Below are 22,692 nucleotides of genomic sequence, written 5' to 3' on the forward strand. Positions count from 1 at the left end.
AGAGGTGGATCAGAGAAGACATGGACCAATATGTTCTGTTTTCAAACTATAGACTGCTTTAGTTTTTATGGTAACACCGAACCCCTTCTATTAACCATTTATAAGCAGTATATAAACATTTAATGAATGGTTTATAACACACTATAATTCCGCCTGTGGACATCCGTAAGTGGAGGTTGCTGTATAAATGACAAGATACTGTAGTAAACAGTTGTAATAAAAGATGTCTTCATAGAAGTTGTAATTGTTGACAGTAGTGTACATTAATAAACACTTAAAATGTATTTATAGCTACTTATATCTATATTATAGTGTGTTATAAAATATTTATTAAATGTTTATGTAGTGCTTATAAATGCTAAGTAAGGGAGGTTAAAGTAATCTTTTTGTAGTTAAAGGGGCACTCCACTGATTTTACACATACAGGTCAGTTTAGTCATAGTCATGGTTAGTCCTACTCAGCCTGTGAAAACAGCTGTATAATGCCTTCTGTGGCTTGTCTGTGAGCTTTGTCATGTCATTGGGGTTATTTTGGATCCAGTGTTTGGAGCTGCATACTAAAAGGACTAAAAGTCAGGATATCTCTGCCTCTGCGGCACAGATTTTGACCATTCTCTTTTTTTTTTTTTTTAAATCTGACTCTCGAAAGGCCCCCAACTTTATGGTGTAATACTAAATCACTGTTGTACCCCTTTAAAATACTTATTTTGTATCAGCTGTCTGTCACTGTAACCTGTAGTACTAGTACTTCCTGAGACATTCTCCACTAGGGAAGATGGCAGGGAGACATTTAGAATACTGACCCATGAAGCACAATCTTTGGCTGACTGATGAAGTCCAGGACAATAAACCTGAGCTCAGTTGAGGAACAAACACTATACACAAACTGTTGCGTGTGTGTGACTGCCACTGGAGGGTGACAGAGCTCCTACGTAGCTTTAAAGGTCCAGTGTGGAACATTTAGGAGGAGCTATTGGCAGAAATGGAATGTAATATTTATAAGTATATTTTCATTAGTGTAAATAAGACTTGTTGTGTTTTCACTAGCTTAGAATAAGCACTTTATATCTACAGAGGGAGCGGGTCCCCTTCCACGGAGGTCGCCATGTTGCACGGTCATGTTTCTACAGTAACCCAGAATGGACAAACCAATCACTGGCTCTAGATAGGGCTTTTTGGGTTTTTTGTGAGTTTTGCAGCCACCGTAGTTTCTGCTACACGCATGGAAGGGGAGGGTGAGGCGAACGGTATTCAAATGGTTGCAAACTGCAATTTCAACGCTAGATGCCACTAAATCCTACACACTGGACCGTTAAATGGAAATATATTATAGTATCATATGTATAGTACAGTATATACTATATATATATGGAATAACACAAGATGATGGAAACTTTGAATGATCATGTGCAAAATTCATGGTCAGTCAAGGTTCTTTGTATAATCCTGTGTAAGAGGTATTTAGCATTTATAGCCAGTATTTACACAATTACCAAATGGTTTATAACACACTGTAACCATATATAGACCTTTATAAGTGTTTATTACTGTCTTAACTCCTGCTATGAAGCATTCACAGTATAACATGTTGTAATTACACATATGTCAACTGTTTATGTGTATAAACAGCAAATAAAAACTAATTACAATCCTTTGTATTTAGTATTGCCAGGTCTATACTGCTCTCTTCAGTGCTTCACAACATTGAAATATAAAACACCTCTTCACTTTGTTTTCTGTGTTCTGGTTAGATTTTAATGTGGCATGGAAAATTCATGTCACAATAAAAAAACAATTCATTCAGTTAATAAAGACAAAAAGTTAAATAGGTGTCATTTTAACATGTGTTTTTCATTTGATTACAACACAATAAATACATACATAAAAAGGAAATGCATATAACAATGTTTATTGTATTTCACTTTATTTCTGTGTTTGATTTGTTTTTATTTAGGCATTTTAAATCTTCCACTATCTCTGGCTGGCTTCCCGGTCGTGGTACGACTGTCTGTCCTCTCCTCTTCCACACTGACTGTTGGCCCGTGACTGAATTCAATTAGTAATTCCAGGTATTTACCACTCACAAACTGCTGCATTGACATACAGTAGATATAGTAAAGTGTTAGCCAAAACTCCAGTGAAAAGATATACACTAAAAAATATAATCAAACACCTGTAGCTACACCTGCTACACAGAGCTACAAGGGTGAGCACCATTCAGCCAGTGAAGATTCATTTGTGAATTCATTTGATACAGTTATCTATAGTCGCCTCCTGTGTAAAGCAATCAAACCTCCAAACTGCCTTTTCAGCCCGTTCTGTTCAATCTGCGTACAAATAACGCGACTTTACACTTTCAAATTGCGCACAGTGCATACGCCAAAGTCCAATTTTGCATGCAGGTAACCAGGCTGAACTTTTACTGTGTAGAGACAGCACGTCATTTTATGCACAAATGTCAGGTAAGGTTGTATAAAGAGTGACAAAGTCCGCGTAAGGAGGTGGTTGGGGTGGATGGATGGATGGCACAGAACTTACATTGCTATACTCTTTGCCGTAGGTACCCACTATTTTCAGTTTCAGTCATACTTACATGATTGCAAACCAAAATGAGAGCACATAATTACACAGCTGTATTTGTTGTTACAGCATAACATCATACAGTTCCTCTAATTTGAAATGACTATATTTTTTTGCGCTGTGTCTGTAGGTTCTGTACTACTGTCCCACTGGCGTTTTCAGTCCAAAATTGAGGCAGCGCTACCGCAGCGACATCTAGCAGTGGTTGAAAAGCTGCGCATATGTTTACACCCACACCATCTCAACCAGGCACTCAGGCATTCACATTACCTCATGCCCACGCTGGAAGATATGCTTTTTGAGCTCCCCAAAGCCAAACTTTTAACACTGGTTGACACAGTGAACAAGATAATATCACAGCGGAGACAGATCACAAACCCCTCATAGCGATCTTCAGTAAGCCTATTCTTAATAGTCCCAAGCACTTGCAGAGCATGCTACTGGCTCTCCAGAATTACGACCTCCGAGTTATCTACAAATCAGGACTGGAAATGTATGTGAGTGACACATTGAGCAGGGCTGTCACTTCTAACATCCACCCGGGCACTATGCATGCAGAGCATACGGTCTGCAGTATGGTGGACGAGCAGCTGGCAATTGAGCACATAAATATGGCTGACTATCTTAACGTCACAGACAAGAGACTGCTTCAGATACAGCAACATACAGACAATGACAGACAGCTGCAAGCCATATAGACTACTATTCTGCAGGGTTGGCCCGTTGACAAGGATGAAACAGAGCAGGCAGTCAGAGAGTACTGGCCTGTCAAAGAGGAATTAAGTGTTCAGAATGGATTGCTATTTAGGGGACAAATAGTTGTAATACCAAAGTCATTGCGTCCTGAAATGCTTGCCACATTGGTGGCAAGGCCTGCTATAGAGAAGCACGGGAGGCAATATACTGGTCTAGAATGCAGAGTGAAATAAAGTACTTTGACAGTAAGTGCACAACATGCAACAAGTATGCTACTGAACAGCAAAATGAGACAATGCTGAGCCATGACCTGCCCACACGCCCCTGGCAGATTGAGTCTAGATCTTTTCCAACACAGTGGGAAAGACAATGTAAGGCTCAATTTGCTCAGTATGGTCAACCTGACAGGGTCATCGGACCCAAGTTTGCCTGTGCTCGGTTCCGCCAATTTGCTGCGATGTCACTTCCTCACCAAGGCATCCCAAGGCCAATGGAAAGGCAGAACCAGCTTTCAAAATCGCAATTACGTAAGGCAATTACGTAGCGACTCTGCCTGATTTGGTGGTGCACCATTCTGAATAGCATGATGAAAGAGTTTTAGGAGCGAGACTATTGATGTCATGATGCGGTGACCAGGTGGAGAAGTTGGGGGTTTAGGTGAAGAAGGTGGCTGAAAGTGGAGTGATTGTGAGCAACCTTTATTTATGATATCAACGGCGGTGCGGTTGTCTGTATGGACAAGAATAACTTTTTTGTACTACTCGTTCCCTCAAAGAAGGGTGACGATGATTATGGGGTACAGCTCCTAGAGGGCGAAGGAAGGAGAGAGCAAGGACAGTTCCGGCGGCCAATCAGAGGCAAACCATCTACCGCCGTAGTAACTGCCAAATCCAATGGAGGGTGCTGCGTCTGTGTATAGTTGGATGTCTTCAGGCTGAGTTATGTGGTTGTCATAGAAAAAGGAAATGCCGTTCCAAGAGGAAAGGAAGTTGCGCCACAGTCTCAGCTCCATTTTACAGGCGTCATCCAAGACGATGCGAACACCGAGCTGAAGGAAGGCAGACTTGAGGATGGAGAGACCGTGCGATGGAGGTGTGATGGTGAGGAAGTTTGTGATTGTTGAGTAGGATCCAGCAAGTACTTTGGAAAGTGAATCGAATATCTTGGGGCTGCTCTTGCATTCGAAAGTATTAGGAATCTTTCCGAGAAATGCCAGAGAACCTCCAGAAATCCAGATATATTGGCAAAACTTGGAAGGTGCTGGTAATAACAACTATCACACATGCCATCAACCTCATCCATCTTGGTGGCCACAGCACCTGGTTGGCTAAAGCTGTTTAATGCATTGAAAAATCCGGACTGGGGATGAGGCTGTTGATGCTTGGTGTAGTGGCACCGTGGGGAGAAGAGAGATCTATAATGAGTCTCATCTTGCCAGAGTACTTCCTGGTAGCAATGATGATGGGGCTGATGCGATAGATTGGGAAAGGGGTTCTACTGAATGGACCTATCCTGAAGCCTCATCAATTTATTATTTATTTAGCTAGGAGCCTATCCACTGTAGCAGGATTAGCCAAGGCAGACTAAAGATTAAGGCAAGTGGATGATGATTCAGGGATGACCTCGATGCCTGGATGGAAAACTGAAAGTGAACAGGGATAGAACGGGAGGAAACGGAGTGGGTCCAGAAGAGGGAGAGCCATGGCTCGTTGCGGCCGTATGAATGGCAGTGTTAGTGGAGGTTGCTGCAAGAGAGAAATAAGAGGGAGCTGCAGGAGCAGGTGGAGCCAAAGGAGCTATGTTAGCCACAGCTGAAGGAAGGGAAGAAGAAAGGATGCCAGGATAGAGGTATGCAGAGAGAAAGAGGAAAGTTCATGAGGCAAATCAAACAAGGAGGGAGCAAGCACAAGGGGTGATACGACCTGGATAGTGGAGTGCAGACCTGATGGCTGGGTGGCTGGCTGCGTAGGAATGGAGGTGACTATGGGCAGAGAAGATTCAGAGACCACGGATCGATCATTGAACAGATTGCAGTCCAATGGGTTGAAAACCGACTCGTAGTCCATGGTGAGGTAAGCAAATAACTGTTAACTAGATAACTTGAGTAAAGCGTGTGAGTCTAAGCACAAACGAACAGTCGTGAGAACTGAGACAACCGGGAGAGAAAGGGGTTAGACACGCTTATATAGGTATGCACAGAGCATGTTGTCTGACTTTACATCTGAAAAGATCACTTCAAAGGTGTGGCCATCTGCAAGTCCAAAGATGAGTGATGACATTCAGAGAATGGCACAACACTGACAGCTCTTTGACTTTAGTGTTGTGTCTGATGCTACTGTATCCATATCTGTTGGACCACACTCCTGACTTCATGTAAATCCAGAGGGTTAAAGTTCCTCTGGTAGAAAATGTAGTCTTTTAGAGTCAAATCCAGCATCTCAAATGCCAGAGCAGCGTTGTTGTCCCTCAGGGTGAACGAGTCAATAAACCTGAAAATGTTCCACTTGTCCAGGTTCTTTCATATGAAGAAGTTCAGGAGAGACAACTGGAGATAACACAGTACTTGACAAGTTTGATTCTTACATGCTTACTCTTTGGATGAAAGAGAATAACAGGTTACTTTGATTCCTTTTGAATATCAGTAAAATCACATGTTAAACAACTCAGTGTTAAGCTGTGTGTCTGAGGTCTGATGCAAACTGAATGCATCCCCACTGGTTGCAAGGACTTCATGTTCAATATCAAGTTCGTAAATGCAAGTTACATTTGGATTTGACATACACATATAGATTCTGTGAGAACTACATTACACAAATGATGAGACAGCAGTAAAACTTAACCTACACGTTGTTAAATATGTGATCAAACAAACAAAGCAGAGGTGGCAGTACAGTGTTCTAGAAGAATCCATCATCTCTCTAACTTTCAATATGAGTAACATTTAAGAGAAGTAACAGCAGATGCCTCCTGTTTATATAAACACATCTTCATTTTGTATATTGAATCTTTGACTCATCACTCTTTGGAAGTTCTCATACACTTATTGGTTGAGTTGGTTGAATTCGACAAGAGGTTGATTTAGCTTGAGTTTCAACTCTTTTTCTTACTAAAATGACAAACTGGCAAACAGCAAACCTTCATGTGTGACATGTGTTCTAGAATATCATTATGATGTCATGTTCTACAATTCAAATGCTTTGTGTGTCATTAAACATGGTCCCAAATATGCTAATACTGTAAGTTACTTTTCACCAAAGTAACTCAAACCAAATGAGAAAAGTAACTAATAACATTTATTCACTAAACTCAGGTACAATTTAATATCAAAACAGTCTTGGTTTAGATCAGTCTCAAATCATTTTTGGTTTGTCCCAGTTGTGGGAGAATGTTCTCAACCTGAAAGAGCATCTGAGACCATGACAATCCTCAACATTGGAGATACAAGGTTTTTTACCTTGTAACAAAATATTATGTGTTAGTAGGTCAAAAAGGTTTCTATTAGAGAATAAAATAAGTGAACCTAATCTTAATCCTAAAACTGAACATTTTTACATTTAAAGGTGGAGTATGCGATTCTGAAGAAATCCAATACCGTGACAAATACCATGATACAGCGTGAACACCGACACAGCAAGTAATGTAACTAACATTAGCTAGCTTGTGGGTTAGCAAACCGTCGCTACAGTTGCTGCTGCAAAGCTAACAGCCAGAGAGGACGAGACGGTTTCCCAGAGCCAGCACAGCAGCTCCAGACAGCGACGCTCACAACTCTCCTGCTGCTATAGCTAACATCACAACAACAGCAGATCTTGGCAAACTAAAAAATAAGCTGAATGTCCGTGGGCAAGTCGTTTAACGTCACCTGACACACAAATCATGGCTGGAATAGTGCTGTGTGGCCCGATCCGAGCCACTTTGTTTATTTCCCATTTCCCATTCCAAACACCAGATTATTTTCCAGCGCACACACAGAATGGACAGCTAGCGGACCGTGAGGAGATACTCGCTGAATTTGACAAAAAGATGTGTACTGGATCAGAATCACATGCCCCACCTTTAAAGTAAAAACTATCACAACATGAAAAAACGGATTTTGTGGTGCTCGTACAGAGAATGATTAATTGGCAAACTGAATTATCTTTTTTACTTTGAGTAGTTATAATAGCTTTTTAAATGGATCGATTTATTAATTGATCATAATTAAATACAGTCAAAGTCTATGATTTTATTCCGGTGCCACACTCAAGGATCCATACATTAAAGCACAATATCAACTGAAATATGAATGGTATTTTTTTAACACACACTGTTCCACTTCTGTGCAGTATTTTCAGCCTTACAAATACAAGTCAGAGTAATTAATAATAACACATCTGTAGGGATGCACAGAAACAAAGTTGTCCATGTAACATTTAGAATTTGACAAATGTTTGTCTAACATTCCTGGCCCCAAAATAAAGGGGGATCAGAGAAGATGTGGGCCAATAGGATCTGTTTGCAAACTATGCCTGTGCTGTGGTTTTGGCTACCAAGTTAACCTGATTATTGTCAACTTTAGACTTTTCAAAATGTCTTTACACTCTGATGATGACAGGGAGACATTCAAATTGATGGTACTGGCTCATGAAACACATGCTGAGATAAATATCATTGTTGGTTGACAGATGAAGTCCAGGACAAGAAACACGAGAGCAGAGAACAAACACATTTATAAACTGTACAGTTAAAGGAGGTTAAAGTTAAATTTGTACTGAGCCACTTTCTACTCATTGCCAGCAGAGGGTGATATAGGTACTGAATTGTTTTTTAAAATGGAAATATACAGAGTTCATCTTGCAACCATTACCAACAGAAGCCCTGAAAGGCAAACAAGATCTCTTTTTTCTGGTGATCCATTTTCTGAAATAATTTTCTCTCCTGTGTTTATGGTTTAAGAACAGGTGAATTTTTTTCCCCCCAGGATATGTTTTTCTAAGTTCCTTAAAAACAGCATTTCATCTGTGAAACAGGCAGAAAGAAATTGACCTGTGAAAGCCCTGAAAGGCAAGTGAGAATTGTTTTTTGGTGTGTTTGTTGTTGTAATACCCATTTCGGCCACAAGAGGCTGAACTGCACCACTAGACTGAAGTGATGCAGTCCCTACTGTGCCCCACTAGAAGCATTCATGCTTTGTTCCAGGTGAGTTTTAATTCTTACAGGTGAGTTTTAATTTCTCCATGCACTCTAAACACAAGGTGCATACAGTATATTGTGTGTTAGCAAGTTATGTAACATTACTGTCATGTCTTTCTTTTGTCTAGAAAGGTATTTTAATCGGTACTAATCTGCCGTTAGCGTTAACAGCCGAAAAAACTCAAATACCGCTACGCACATGATAGGCGGTGAATTCACAGTGTTACCTTTTCAGTGTTTAATTTGGTGTGTATCTGATCCACCAACCAGCACGTATTTTAGTGAGAATTGTAATTTTTGAAACAGATCACCTGTCACTTTTGAGCTGACATAATCCCAAATGTACAGAAATACAGTTCATCTTTATGGATTACATTGATGCCGAATTGAAAAGAAGACTATTGACGCATGACGCCCTTTATCTTATGTTTCTAGAGTTATGTGTTTTTTTACGGACACGTAAGGAATTGTTAATGTCATATTTCTTCAGAAATACTCAGAATCAGAATCAGAAATACTTTATTGATCCCCGAGGGAGACCCCACTACTTTAAAGGGAGTTTGATGGAGAGCGCAGGGAGCTTTGGTTTAATTCAAACTGCTAATACGTATCTTTTTTAACATTTTGTCACCGCTACAGAAACTAGCTAAAGTATGATAAGATTGTCTGACATTGGCTGCTGTTAGTTATTGGTTTGATTAATGGTTTAAAATGTGTGTTAATGTGTATTAATTACTAAGTCATGGGGGTTTTGGAATGTGAAGCACCAGCTACCTACAGTGTTTTCAAATTCAAAGGCACTTTGGAACCAACTTGTCATTAAACAGACTTTGATTTGATTATGTAATATCTTGTCTACAAGAGACTGCATACAGTGAAATTAATCAGGTTGTCTAAATGTTGGATTATGTCCTCTGAACATATAGGTACCACTCTGACACAATACTGAAAAGCTGGAAACTTGTCATGTCCTCATCTGATCAGGTTCAGGTACTTGGCCAACAATGGAACCTGCTTGGACCATGGAGTTCTGCACCCTGTATTTTTCCTATAGATAGAAAACAAAAGGGAAGGGCAAACCCCACTACTTAAAGTGAGAAGTAGCTAGCTTGTGGGTTAGCAAACCGTCGCTACAGCTGCTCCTGTGAAGCTAACAGCCAGAGAGGACGAGACGGTTTCCCAGAGCCAGCACAGCAGCTCCAGACAGCGATGCTCACAACTCTCCTGCTGCTATAGCTAACAGCACAACAGCAGCAGATCTCGGCAAACTAGAAAGTCAGCTGAATGTCTGTGGGCAAGTCATTGAACGTTACCTGACACACAAATCATGGCTGGAATGGCTGGAATAGTGTTGTGTGGCCCGATCCGAGCCACTTTGTTTATTTCCCATTTCCCATTCCAAACACCAGATTATTTTCCAGCGCACACACAGAACGGACAGCTAGCGGACCGTGAGGAGATACTCGCTGAATTTGACAAAAATTTGGATTAGAATCACATGCCCCACCTTTAACTGTATTAACTGTATAATTTAAAATTGAAATGTACATAGCTGATAGCTAATTGATGATGATGCTGATATACCAAAAACATATGCAGCTATTGAGTTCCTCCTGTATTCAGACACTAGAAGTCTGTAATGTAACCCATCAGCAAATAAAAGTTGTGGTTCTACAAATGTGATAGTATGACGGTTTTACCATGTCTTACTCTTTACAGCCAATATACTGTGTAATGAGCTCATAATGTCATCATCATCATATTCTTTTGCTTCCACACCACTGTGTGTAAAATCAAGTCCCACTTGATTAATTGATTTTGTGATTCCTGCCCCTCCCACATCCACATGATTGACAGCTGTCAATCACAACTCGTCTCCTCCTCCTCTCCCATCTATCATATTAAAGCCCCATTCCCCCCTTTGTGGTCTCAGTTTCCTCCACCTGATCCCCAATCACTTACACACTGGGATGGACTGCAGTACTTACGGTAAGACAACTTCTTCCTCTTTTCTCCTCAGTCTTCAGTCAACATCAGGATGATTTCAAATTGTTTCTGTGTTCTTGTTCCAATCTAGTCATTTTCTAGTAAATATTGAACTTGACAGGCTTATTAGAAGTGATGGCAACAGTTTACTTTAACCACCCTATTGATTATTTATAAGCAGTATATGATCTGTAAACGATTCATGAATGGCTTATGACACACTATAATGTAGTTGTAAGCAGATATTTTTACGTGTTTATTAATGTATTTGTCAACAATAGCTTCTCCTATGAAGCATTTGGTGTATAAACAGATAATGAATGATTTATACATAGCTTTAATCATATTTAATAATGATATGTGATTACACACATGAACAAATCTTTGTGTTGTGTTATTCATCTTTTATTACCTGTTTATACACATGTATACATCATTCACAGGCAGTTTAAAACTAAAATAAATGTGTTTGAAACTCATCGTGACATGTTGAGCTTCAAGGATCATTCTTGCCTTTGGAAATAGCAGCTTGACAAAGAATTTTAACCCGAGGTCCACTTAATAGAGTTCTTCAGAGCTTTCAGCCGCATCTCATGACCTTCATCAGCAGCTCAGTTGTCATGGAGGGTGAAGAAGTATTTATAAATAAACAAGTACTTCATAATAAATATGATAAATAAATATAATAATGTAGAGAAGCATTGCCTGAAGAAAAGGGTTAGAGCTTTAAAGCACTACAGCATTAGGCTTTAATGCATTATGGTACGTGACTCATAAACTGTATACATCATCATAATGAGTGTATGTGTGGTTGATCAGTGTGCAATAGTGAACATTTTGATACTTGAATGGAGTTTGTAATGTACACAGGTGCTGTGTTATACATACAATGGGACTGAATGGGCCTCCATAGACTTTAATGTATTATACAACTCATAATATTATGAGTTACCTGTATATGTCATCATAATCAGCTAATTCACAGTCAGTCAATGTTTATGTGTACATGTATACACAATACTGTGTCTTTCGGGACTTGAACTTGGAATTTGTACCGTATAAAGATACTGATTTACAAATACAGTGGGAGTGAATGGGCCTTCATAGGTTTTAACAATGCATAATAACTCATAAACTGTTCACGTCATCATTTTGAGCCTATGTTAATCAGTTGATCGGAGAGGTATACTGAGTATTTTGAAATACCAATGGGGTTTGTACATTATGCAGTGGCTGAGATGTAAATACAATGTATATCTATGAGATTTTTTTAAAACATTAACTCAAAAAGAATAACACTTGTTGATAAGAAAATCATAGCTCCTATCTACAAACAATTATGCACAATTTGAAATATCAATAGTCTTGGTTGCATTAAAACTGTAGGAGGTGATGGATACCAACAGTGTATAAACAGTGTTTACAAATGTTTTTCAGGAATAGTTAATTAAATATAGAAATGTATGCATGTTGTATAAAATTACAGGAAATTAAATTGTGCATGTATCGATATATGAACAGTATATGTAGCATAAACAGTTTGAGTTACAGGTGAACAAAAAAGGCACGGAAGAAGAATAATAATAAGTATGTAGGACAACAGTCAACTTTGCTGTTGCAAAGCACACTAATAAATAGTTAATATCTCATATTAATGTAAAATATGAAGACATATTTCATATGATTACAACAAAGTTAGATTATATTGCCATCTGTTAATACATTGGTTATGAATGCTTCAAAGGAAGAGTTATAGTTGTTGACAAATGCAAAATGTCCTTATTTCTGTCAACAGCTACATTACAGTGTGTTATAGTGTGTTATAAACCATTTCTTACCTGATTATATACTGTTTATAAATGCTAAATAAGGAGATTGAAATAAAGTGTTACCATGTAAAGACATGTTTGTTTGGGATTACATTGTAATGGAAATACTATAACTATGCTGCTTCTAATGGGCTTCTAATTAGTTTATGGTGTGAAAATTAAATGAACTGTCACATAAGGGTCCTTATATTTTATCATTGTCCCAGAGCTGGAAACCCTGGAGGTCCCTCCTCTCACCCCGACCAGTAAGGAGGTCCTCAGCCAGGCGGTGAAGACCAGTTTTGCTGGATTTGCCCAGGAGAGAATCAACCATCACTTTCCACAGGGTACAGGGAGTGGAAGCTTTTATTAGAGGAGGTGAAGAGGTTATGGAGAATTGTTTGGTACATTCAGAGCTTAGATTTATGCATATTTACATATGTCCAGATCCTACATTGTGGTCTGAGTGGGAGGTGAACTACTGGATGGACTGGTGCCAGGCTGAGTTTGGTCTCCACTGCCTGGGTTCAGACCTGAGAGGCATGCAGGGAAGTGAGCTGTGTGGCCTGGACAGAGGGGCTTTCCTGGGACTGATGTCCGACTGCACTGCAGGAGAGATCCTGTGGGAGCATCTGGAGAACATGAGGAGAGGTAATGGCATTTTTCAACCAAAAACTGATTTTTTCAAACTCACATTATTTGCTTGAAATGTGCCTTGCAATTGCTTTGCTAAGCAAAAACCCAACCTTTTGAGACAGGTATTTGCTCATCAAAGTCTAATCTGTTAAAAATACATGTAATTTAAAAATAGCCATAGTTTACTGAGTGCAGTTAAACAATGATCTCAGTTGGACAGCAACAGAAGGAACTTTCGTAACCCTGGAGTCATGACCCCAAATAGTGTCACAGGAGATTCTATATTGTTTTAATTTTTAAAAGTTGAATTTTTTAATGTTTAAGTTTTAATATGTTTTAAATGTGTCCTTATTTATACACAGTACAATCCATCTGGAGCTCCCTTCATGCATTTGAACTTGACATCTTTCTAAATTTGGTTCTTATGTAAAACGCGAAACCTTAAAATAGGCCCCAAAAAGGTTGAGAAACCCTGCCATAAGGCAAACACCACCATCAGTATGGACAGATATTATTGATAAATATAAATCATTAAAATTCATAAATTTGGGATCCAATATAAATTGTACTTAAATAATATTTACACATTTCAATTACTGTGAATTACCACAAACACAAATGTTTAGGCAGTCCAGTATATCTCTGCTCATGTGCCTAAAGAGAGGTTCATGACATTACTGTAATTATTATAAACGTTTTGTCATTTGTTTGGCATATGTATCACATTCAAAAGATGATGTATACTTTAATATTTGAGACCTGCTTATCTAGACATCTCTCCTATTCACTCATGCTTCATATTGTATATGCAGTATGTGTAGATATGCAGTGTATCTAGTACATACATGTGTACATGTGTGTATACAGGTACATGCATTCTTTAACATACAGTATAGTCCTCATTTGAATTTGATTCTCCAGAGAATGAATATGACTGCACTTCTTCATTACCCACATGCACAATACCATCTTACTGCCAGCTTCAAATCAACAAATGTAATAATGTGTCTTCTTTAACCTTTGGCTAGTGTAATTACTATAATTACCGCTATTACATGTGATCCCTACATTGTTAGTTGTTATAATATTATTCTGAACAGGTTTATGATTCTCTTGTCTATGTTTCCTCAGAAAACTACTCAGACTATGTTCAGGAGCATTCAGATAAACATAGTTACCATGTTCAGTATCATTCCACTGGGAGGACAGACCTTCACACTCTGGACCCTGTGACTGTGCAACATCAAGACTACTATCTGATCAAAACAGAAGATCCCATCAGGAACATGACCGCTGCTGCTCTGCTGCAGGAAACAGGAGGGAATGGAGGTGAAAACAGACTTTTTACATTTAAACATTATATACTGTATGGTGCAAATTAGATGACAGCGAATTAAGACTACGTTTATTAAGTTTCTTTGGTCATTTAATGCAGCTGTGATTGCATTCTACTTTGGTCCTGTACCTGTTACTGTTTGGTCTAAGTCATATTTAAGGATGAGATTGTAGTTAATAAATAAATGTTAGTTAGGTTTTAACTTTAGGGTCACCTGAATCAGAAAAAAAAATCTGCCAGGCAGATAGTTTTGGTTTTATTTAACCAGGTTTTGAGATATTCCTCCCTGAGATTCCTTGGATTTTGTTTGTGGTGGTTCAAAGCAAAACCTCATCAGCAGTTTTTATTGGAACTACTTGCTACTAAAGAAATTGTGCCTAGAAAACATTTTAAATAATCTCCATTAATGGACTATTCAATCATTTTAACCATGGATCAAATTATGTGTAATGTGAAAAAGAAGTGCTCATAGTGACAACCCTACAGATAATTATTACCAACTCAGCTGTTCTGCTCAGCTCTATAGAACTTTTTAGCCTCTTTTAGCTCATTGTTTTGGTTTTGCGGCCAGCTAAAGAGCCAGATATTTTTCTCAGGAGTTGGTGGAGACCAACACAGAGCTAAAAGGAGCGTGAATATTGGACTTACATTCATCAGATGGACACAAATACGACTCCAAATTAATGCTAATGTTGCTCTATGTCTGCTGGATGTGTAAATAAGCAACTTTTTGCTAACACTGGCCATAACAACAGTTTTACCGTTTTTTTTAACTATGTTATATTGCTGTACATATTTGCAGATAAATACTGAACATAAAATAAACAATGAATAAAATACACTATATTGATTGATTAAACATATTTATATCAATTTACATTCAAAAGTAAAACTAGCCTACATCTTAGCTTTGCAAGGGTAAAAAAAACACAAAAAGCAGCTATTCTGCAGTCTACAATAGGGCATAATACAAATAGTGACTAAACAACAGACAAAGTGAGCAACAAACTGGTAAAGAAAGTGTAACATTTAACAGCTAAACAACCACATATTTTTCTCAGGAGTTGGTCGAGACCGAGACATAGCTAAAAGAAGAGCGAATATTACACTTAAATTAATCAAGTGGACAAAAGCAAGACTGCTAGTGTGTCTGCTGGAAGTGTTCATAGGCAACTGTTTGCTAACACATTCGCTACAACAGCTTTATAAGTTGTTTTGAATGTCAGATGTTGCGGAGTACCTCTGTCCAAGCAGCCAAAAGAAAAAAATCAGTTAAAGCAGCACAATTTAGATGTGTTCATAGGATAGCAATGTTTACTGCACTAGTGTCCATGAAGCTACAAACAATCTACTCAGTGATTTTCAAATTGTAATTTTTTTAATCTTATTAAATTTGTATGATTCCTCAAAGTTGATTTATGGCAGGAGATTCTTCAACAAACTTCACAGTCTTCCAGAAGACTGTAAACCACCATTGTTTTGTAATCCAATATGCCCGCCAGAAGCTGTTTTGCATCATCACCTGAAAGCCCTCCATCTTTATTAATCTGTCCTTTTCCTGTGTTTTTACTGTACTTGTAGAGACAGACTCAGAAGTGGAGATTGCTCACAGTGATGACTCTGCCATTGTGGACTCTCTATTGTGGATGGCTCCTATCCAGGACATAGAGCCAGTGACAGATGAGACCATATCTGAAGATGTTTTACCACAGCCACACAGTAGCTTCAAAGAATATGCAGGCAACAAAACAGATCTGGGCAGAGCAGTGATACCAGCAGCTATCCTTGCTGGTTACACTGGTGAGTAGTGGTTGAAGGAGGAGCTACATAAAGTTTTTATATCTCATATAGATTCATGTCAGTTGTAAATCTATGCAGCAGGTCTTCAATGTATTCTTCCCACTATGTTTCAATAGGAAGGGGTCCCATTCAGCTGTGGCAGTTTCTTCTGGAGCTTCTCACAGACCGCAGCTGTCAGTCATGTATAAGCTGGACAGGAGATGGGTGGGAGTTCAAGCTGACGGACCCTGATAAGGTACATAATGCCTGTGGGTTTGAGCAATATAGGACGTAAAACACTAAAAACAGATTTGTTTTCTGTCAGTCAAATGAGATAGATAATATAGGGGTTCAGAAAGAGCTAGGCCATGTTTAGCCTAGCTTATCAAAGAGACTGGAAGCAGAGGGAACCTGCTAGCCCAGCTCTGAAAATGTTTTTAAAAAAAGAACTCCAATGGTATTTTTTCACATTATATCTAGTTTATTTAACACGTTACGGTGGCCCTGAGAGCTCAACACACTGCAACTTAAGAAAACATGCAAATAGACAAAACACCAGCAAATTAAGAAAACATCTTCACAAATTTGACAACACATGCGCAGCATTTAGACAAAGTGCTAAAATACAGAAACGAACTCCAAAAACAGAAAACAGCCAAATACAGAAACACTGCAAGTAGCACAGACCACAACGGAAATGAGTTTCAAAGCAACTGTTTCTGGGTACATTAAAAAGTGATGAACACTGCTGGGACATGCACGTTATTTTTGTCCTACCCATTTTGCATCAAGTCCCGCCCTACTGTGTTGTGATTGGCTAGTACTCGTTACTTCGACGCGTCCTTGTGATTGGATGCTAGCTGTGAGTGCAGCTGAGCCGCTATGATAGAGATCCTCGGTGCTCCCTCACTTGTGACTTATTGCATTGATTTTCTAGTTGGTCTTTATTACAAAATAGGAAAGATCTGATTAGTTAATTTAAGCATAGCTTTTTCCCTAGATAAAATAACAAATGTTATTTTAACAGAAATACTTTAATTTTAAATATATATATATATATAAAAAAAACAACTTTGTCCTTCACCCTCCGTGGGTGGTCTCATCCTTCGAGCTCGTGTCCTCTACCAGAGGCCTGGGAGCTTGAGGGTTCTGCGCAGTATCTTCGCTGTTCCTAGTACTGCACTCTTCTGGACCGAGATGTCTGATGTTCTTCCAGGGATCTGCTGTAGCCACTCCTCCAGTTTGGGGGTCACTGCCCCGAGTGCGCCGATGACCACGGGCACCACTGTTGCCTTCACCTTCCAGGCCTTCTCCAGCTCTTCTCTGAGCCCTTGGTACTTCTCTATTTTCTCATGTTCCTTTTTCCTGATGTTGCCATCACTTGGTATCGCCACGTCAACCACAACGGCTTTCCTCTGCTGTTTGTCCACCACCACGATGTCAGGCTGGTTCGCCATTACCATTCTGTCAGTCTGAATCTGGAAGTCCCACAGGATCTTGGCTCGGTCATTCTCTACCACCTTTGGAGGTGTTTCCCACTTTGACCTCGGGGTTTCCAGTCCATACTCAGTGCAGATGTTCCTGTACACTATGCCAGCTACTTGGTTATGGTGCTCCATGTATGCTTTTCCTGCCAGCATCTTACACCCTGCCATTATGTGCTGGATTGTCTCAGGGGCCTCTCTGCACAGCCTACACCTTGGGTCTTGTCTGGTGTGGTAGATCTGGGCCTCTATTGCTCTGGTGCTCAGGGCCTGCTCCTGTGCATCCATGATGAGTGCCTCTGTGCTGTCCTTCAATCCAGCCCGCTCTAGCCATTGGTAGGACTTCTTGATATCAGCCACTTCAGTTATGTTCGGTGGTACATCCCATGTAGGGTTTGTCCTCCCATGATGGTCCTTCCTCCAGCACGTCTTCCTCTGTTCCCGTTGCCTGAGACATTCCCTGAGCACGTCATCTGTTGGGGCCTTATCTTGGATGTACTTGTGGATCTTGGATGTTTCATCCTGGATAGTGGCTCTCACACTCACTAGTCCACGACCGCCTTCCTTACGGCTAGCGTACAGTCTCAGGGTGCTGGATATGGGATGGAACCCTCCATGCATGGTGAGGAGCTTTCGCGTCTTAACGTCTGTGGTCTGTATCTCTTCCTTTGGCCACCTTATTATTCCCGCAGGGTATCTGATCACTGGCAGGGCGTAGTTGTTTATTGCCTGGGCCTTGTTCTTGCCATTGAGCTGACTTCTTAGGACTTGCCTTACTCGTTGGAGGTATTTGGCCGTTGCTGTCTTCCTTGTTGCCTCTTCGAGGTTGCCATTTGCCTGTGGTATTCCAAGGTACTTGTAACCATCCTCAATGTTTGCTATTGTTCCTTCTGAGAGTGAGACCCCTTCTGTGTGGACTACCTTCCCTCTCTTTGTCACCATTCGACTGCACTTCTCAAGCCCGAATGACATCCCAATGTCAGAGCTGTAAATCCTGGTGGTGTGGATCAGTGAGTCGATGTCCCGCTCGCTCTTAGCGTATAGCTTGATGTCATCCATGTAGAGGAGGTGACTGATGGTGGCCCCGTTCCTGAGTCGGTATCCATAGCCAGTCTTGTTGATTATTTGGCTGAGGGGGTTCAGACCTATACAGAACAGCAGTGGGGACAGAGCATCTCCTTGGTATATGCCACATTTGATGGATACTTGTGCAAGTGGCTTGCCATTGGCCTCAAGGGTGGTTTTCCACAGCCTCATCGAGTTTGCAATGAAGTCTCTTAGAGTCCTGTTGATCTAAGCATTCAGTGATCCATGTGTGCGGCATTGAGTCATATGCTTTCTTGTAATCAATCCAGGCAGTGCACAGGTTGGTGTGTCGGGCTCTGCAGTCTTGGGTGACTGTTCTGTCAACCAGGAGTTGGTGTTTGGCTCCTCTGGTTCCTCTGCCAATGCCCTTCTGTGCTTTGCTCATGTATTGATCCATGTGTCCACTTATCTTAGCCGCGATGATGCCTGACATGAGCTTCCATGTTGTGGAGAGACAGGTTGTTGGCCGATAGTTGGATGGGACTGTACCCTTTGCGGGATCCTTCAGGATCCTTTAGGCGATGATGCCTGACACGAGCTTCCATGTTGTGGAGAGACAGGTTATTGGCCGGTGCTGTCCAGTTCTTCATACCTGAGACTCTTTCTTGGATGTCTGCCGCTGTGATGGTGACTGGATTCTGTTCAGGGAGGTTGCTGTGGTCCTTTCTCAGAGCCGCCAGCCACTGTGCATCGCTGTTGTGTGATGCCTCCCTCTCCCATATACTTTTCCAGTACTGTTCAGTTTCCAGCCTTGGTGGGTCTGCTCTGCTATTACCCTGCCATTGAGCATACACTTTCGCAGGTTGAGTTGCGAACAGCCGGTTTATTCTTCTGGCTTCATTATCTCTCGTGTATCTCTTTAGGCGGCTGGCCAAGGCTTGGAGCCTTTGTTTGGCAGTTTCGAGTGCTTCAGGTATGGGCATCTGGTTGTACTTCTTGGGTACTTGCTTTCTCATTGCACCTCTCTCAGCCTCTGTCAGTTGGCTCACTTCTCTCCGGGCCTCCTTGATTTTTGCCTCCAACCTTCGTTTCCATGGTGGGTATTGTCTCTCATGGCTCCCATGGTTGCTCTTGTAGCCAAGCATCTCTAGGATCACTGCTGCTGAGGCGTATATCAGCTCATTGGTTTCAGTGATGGTTGTGGTAGGGATCGCTCTCAATGCTGCATTCACATCTTCTAGGAGACTTTCTGATGGTACTTCACTTAGCCGTTGTAGTTGGCGTCGGGGTTGCCTTGTATTCATCCGCCATGTATTCATCGCCATGATCATATCTTTCAGGTCAGTCGCTGCCTCGTTCAGCGTGATTTCTCTTGGGGCTTCGTACCCAATCTCTGGTTGGGGAGCTGCTGGTTGCTCCCCTCTGACCTGTAGTCCTGGCTCCCCCTTGCCGTAGCATTTGTGTTGTACCTCGTCAATCTCAAGTTGTGATAGCAGTTGCCGCTTGTGGATGTTGAAACACTGAGCTACTAGTTGCTTCGCTGTAAGCCTTGATTGTGGGTTTCGAAGTAACCATTCATCCCATATCCTGTGCATGTAACCCCTCTGACTAGGGTTACTGGAGTAGTAGCATTCCAACAGAGCCTTATTATCGCATCTCACCCATTTCCGTCTTGTTCCAGTAGCCCATTTGTCGTCTCGATGCCCTGGTTCCCCAACACCTGACGCAGACCTTGTTTGGCCGGGCGACGTCTGAGCCGGCATGTCATATGTTTCATTGTCACTCATCATCATCATGAGGTAGGCAGCAGCATGAAGGGTCTTGCCTAAGGACCCACACTGGATGATGGGTCATTGCTCATCGCGCTCCGAGGGGGATTCGAACCCCTGTTCCCCCGTGAATGTCCCGTGGCCTACCAAATCGAGCTATCCAGCCGTTCCACACTGGATGATGGTCATTGCTCAATGCGTCCCAAGGGGATTCGAACCCGAAATCGAAATATATATATATATATATATATATATATATATATATATATATATATCCATATATATTTGTATTACATTATTATAGTTTTACATTATCATGAACGTCAGTAGAGTCACTAATGTTACTAGTGGGACTTGCTGAAAATTCAACAGAAAAACCGTTGGAGGTAGCATCCAATCACAAGGACGCGTCGAAGTAAAGAGCTAGCCAATCACATCACAGTAGGGCGCAACTTGCTGCAAAACGGGTGGGGAAAAATTATGCTGGACACGCTTGTTGTTGCCATGGTTTGTGATCCATGAAGTAATTGAAGTCAGCTATCTGTCAGCGGTGTTGGAAAATGAGCTAAAATTAAAGTTTTCTGGTTTGCTTTAACATTCTAAACATAACGTTTCTGCATTTGGTTGTGCTTTCTCACTTAGCAGCAATTGTTTGCAAGATGTTTTCTTAATTTGCTTGTGTTTTGTCTATTTGCATGTTTTCTTAAGTTGGAGTGTGTTGAGCTCTCAGGGCTACCGTAACATGGAAATATTAGTTGCTGGATGTGTGGCAGTAGTTAGCTAATTTGTCACCAACTGCTGCACACAACAACTGCATTTCAAAAGTCTTGTCTTGAGAAAAAACATGGAAGTAAAACAGTTTTGGAGTTGCTGGCAGATGTATTTTTCACCTTTGAGCTAGGCTTATGTTTCCCTCTGCTTTACCTCTTTGTTCTAAGCTAGGATAAACATACCAGAACTAATATTCCAAAGTTTTACTGTTTTTACTGTCAATATGGGAAATCATATTGACACTGAATCCTGGTGACTTCAAATGCTACTACTACTACTACTACTATTATTACTGCTGCTCTTCCCAATATATCTACTTAGGGCTGGGCGATAATTTAATATCATCACGGCTGATTTATCCATCTAGCTCTACCAGTTTGTATTTTTTATTTCGTTAAAATCAATAAATCAGTCTAATACAATTGTAGTTCAGTGACTGCTGTTATCACTTAACAATGCTCAAACATTAAATCTGCTGCAATATTGTTTATCATGATATTGCTGAGTCGCACTGGTAGCTCACCTGGTAGAGCGTGTATCATGTATCAAGGCTTAGTCCTTATTGCAGCGGCCCGGGTCTAATTCGGCCCAGGCCCTTTGCTGCATGTCATCCTCTCTCTCTCTCCCCTGCCTTTCCTGTCTCTCTTTACTGTTAAATAAAGCAAAAATGCTTACAAAATAATCTTTATCATTATATTGCTGTCAAAGTAATGAGGGGTCTGTAGCTCTATAAGACCTGCTGCTATTGATCTCTGGAGTTAAGATGTAGCTTTGTCTCCAGGTGGCTCTGCTGTGGGGTCAGAGGAAGAACAAACCCAAGATGAACTATGAGAAGCTGAGTCGCGGTCTACGATACTACTACGACAAGAACATCATCCACAAGACGGCCGGCAAACGCTACGTCTACCGCTTTGTCTGCAACCTGCAAGGCCTGCTGGGAAATGAGCCTGGGGAGATGCACGCCATATTGGACATCAGTAACAAGAGTCACTAATGACCTCAACAAATACTGGCAAGAAGGCGCAAAGAGACACTTTATTGTATGGGATCCTTCAGTTTACAACTTTTTATTAGTTGCACAGTGTATATGTGTGTGTACATCTGTAGGAGGATGCTGAGGTTGTCTGCAAATATAGGTTCTGAGCCTTAATGGGTGAAATGTAGCACTTTATCTTGACTGTTGTGACTATTAAACAGTAAAACTCACAGCAAAGTCATTTATGTCATTCATTCCACTGTGAATAGATAAGACTGATGGGTTTGGTTTATCAGTATACTGTACACTACATAACATTGACCTTTTATTAAAAAAATTAACCAGTTGTTGTCATTATTGATTACCTGTAGAATTAAATGATACAAGGTATTAGCCCATTTACTATGCGGACTGAATGTAGACACGTAGACTTAACATTACAAAGCAATTTTACGTGACACATGACAGGTCAGCGTCTTTTTTTTAAAAGTATTTTTTTATTCAGAAAATGAAAAACATTTGACAATACAAATCTCCCACCTCTACCCATACCGTGTAGAGACAGGAAAAAGCTATAATGTCCTGTTGCCTTTTAGTCATTGGTTGATCATCACTGGGAGATCCAAAGATGGTCATTTCAGGACAAGGTAGTATTTCCATGTCCAATGACTCA

At 40.6% G+C, this 22,692-nt stretch overlaps 1 protein-coding gene across 1 annotated transcript; it reads left to right on the plus strand.

Moving 5' to 3' along the window:
• Positions 1-1,192: 1,192 nt before the first annotated feature.
• On the plus strand, positions 1,193-22,340 carry LOC122870604 (protein c-ets-1-B-like). The gene is made up of 9 exons (XM_044184915.1): positions 1,193-2,069; positions 2,711-6,910; positions 10,382-10,437; positions 12,470-12,589; positions 12,690-12,893; positions 14,010-14,207; positions 15,796-16,014; positions 16,131-16,249; positions 21,825-22,340. The coding sequence occupies exons 2-9, from the start codon at positions 6,882-6,884 to the stop codon at positions 22,035-22,037; spliced, it is 1,158 nt and encodes a 385-aa protein (XP_044040850.1). The 5' UTR covers positions 1,193-2,069; positions 2,711-6,881; the 3' UTR covers positions 22,038-22,340.
• The last annotated feature ends 352 nt before the right edge of the window (positions 22,341-22,692 follow it).

The sequence above is a fragment of the Siniperca chuatsi genome, linkage group LG22 (genome assembly GCF_020085105.1).
Source record: "Siniperca chuatsi isolate FFG_IHB_CAS linkage group LG22, ASM2008510v1, whole genome shotgun sequence".
NCBI lineage: Eukaryota > Metazoa > Chordata > Actinopteri > Centrarchiformes > Sinipercidae > Siniperca > Siniperca chuatsi.

Excerpts from the sequence above, each read along its gene's own strand:
- LOC122870604 (XM_044184915.1), top strand. The coding sequence starts at position 6,882 with ATGATACAGCGTGAACACCGACACAGCAA. Across the intron at positions 12,894-14,009 it reads TCTGGAGAACATGAGGAGAG|AAAACTACTCAGACTATGTT; the intron begins GTAATGGCATTT and ends ATGTTTCCTCAG. Across the intron at positions 16,250-21,824 it reads AGCTGACGGACCCTGATAAG|GTGGCTCTGCTGTGGGGTCA; the intron begins GTACATAATGCC and ends CTTTGTCTCCAG.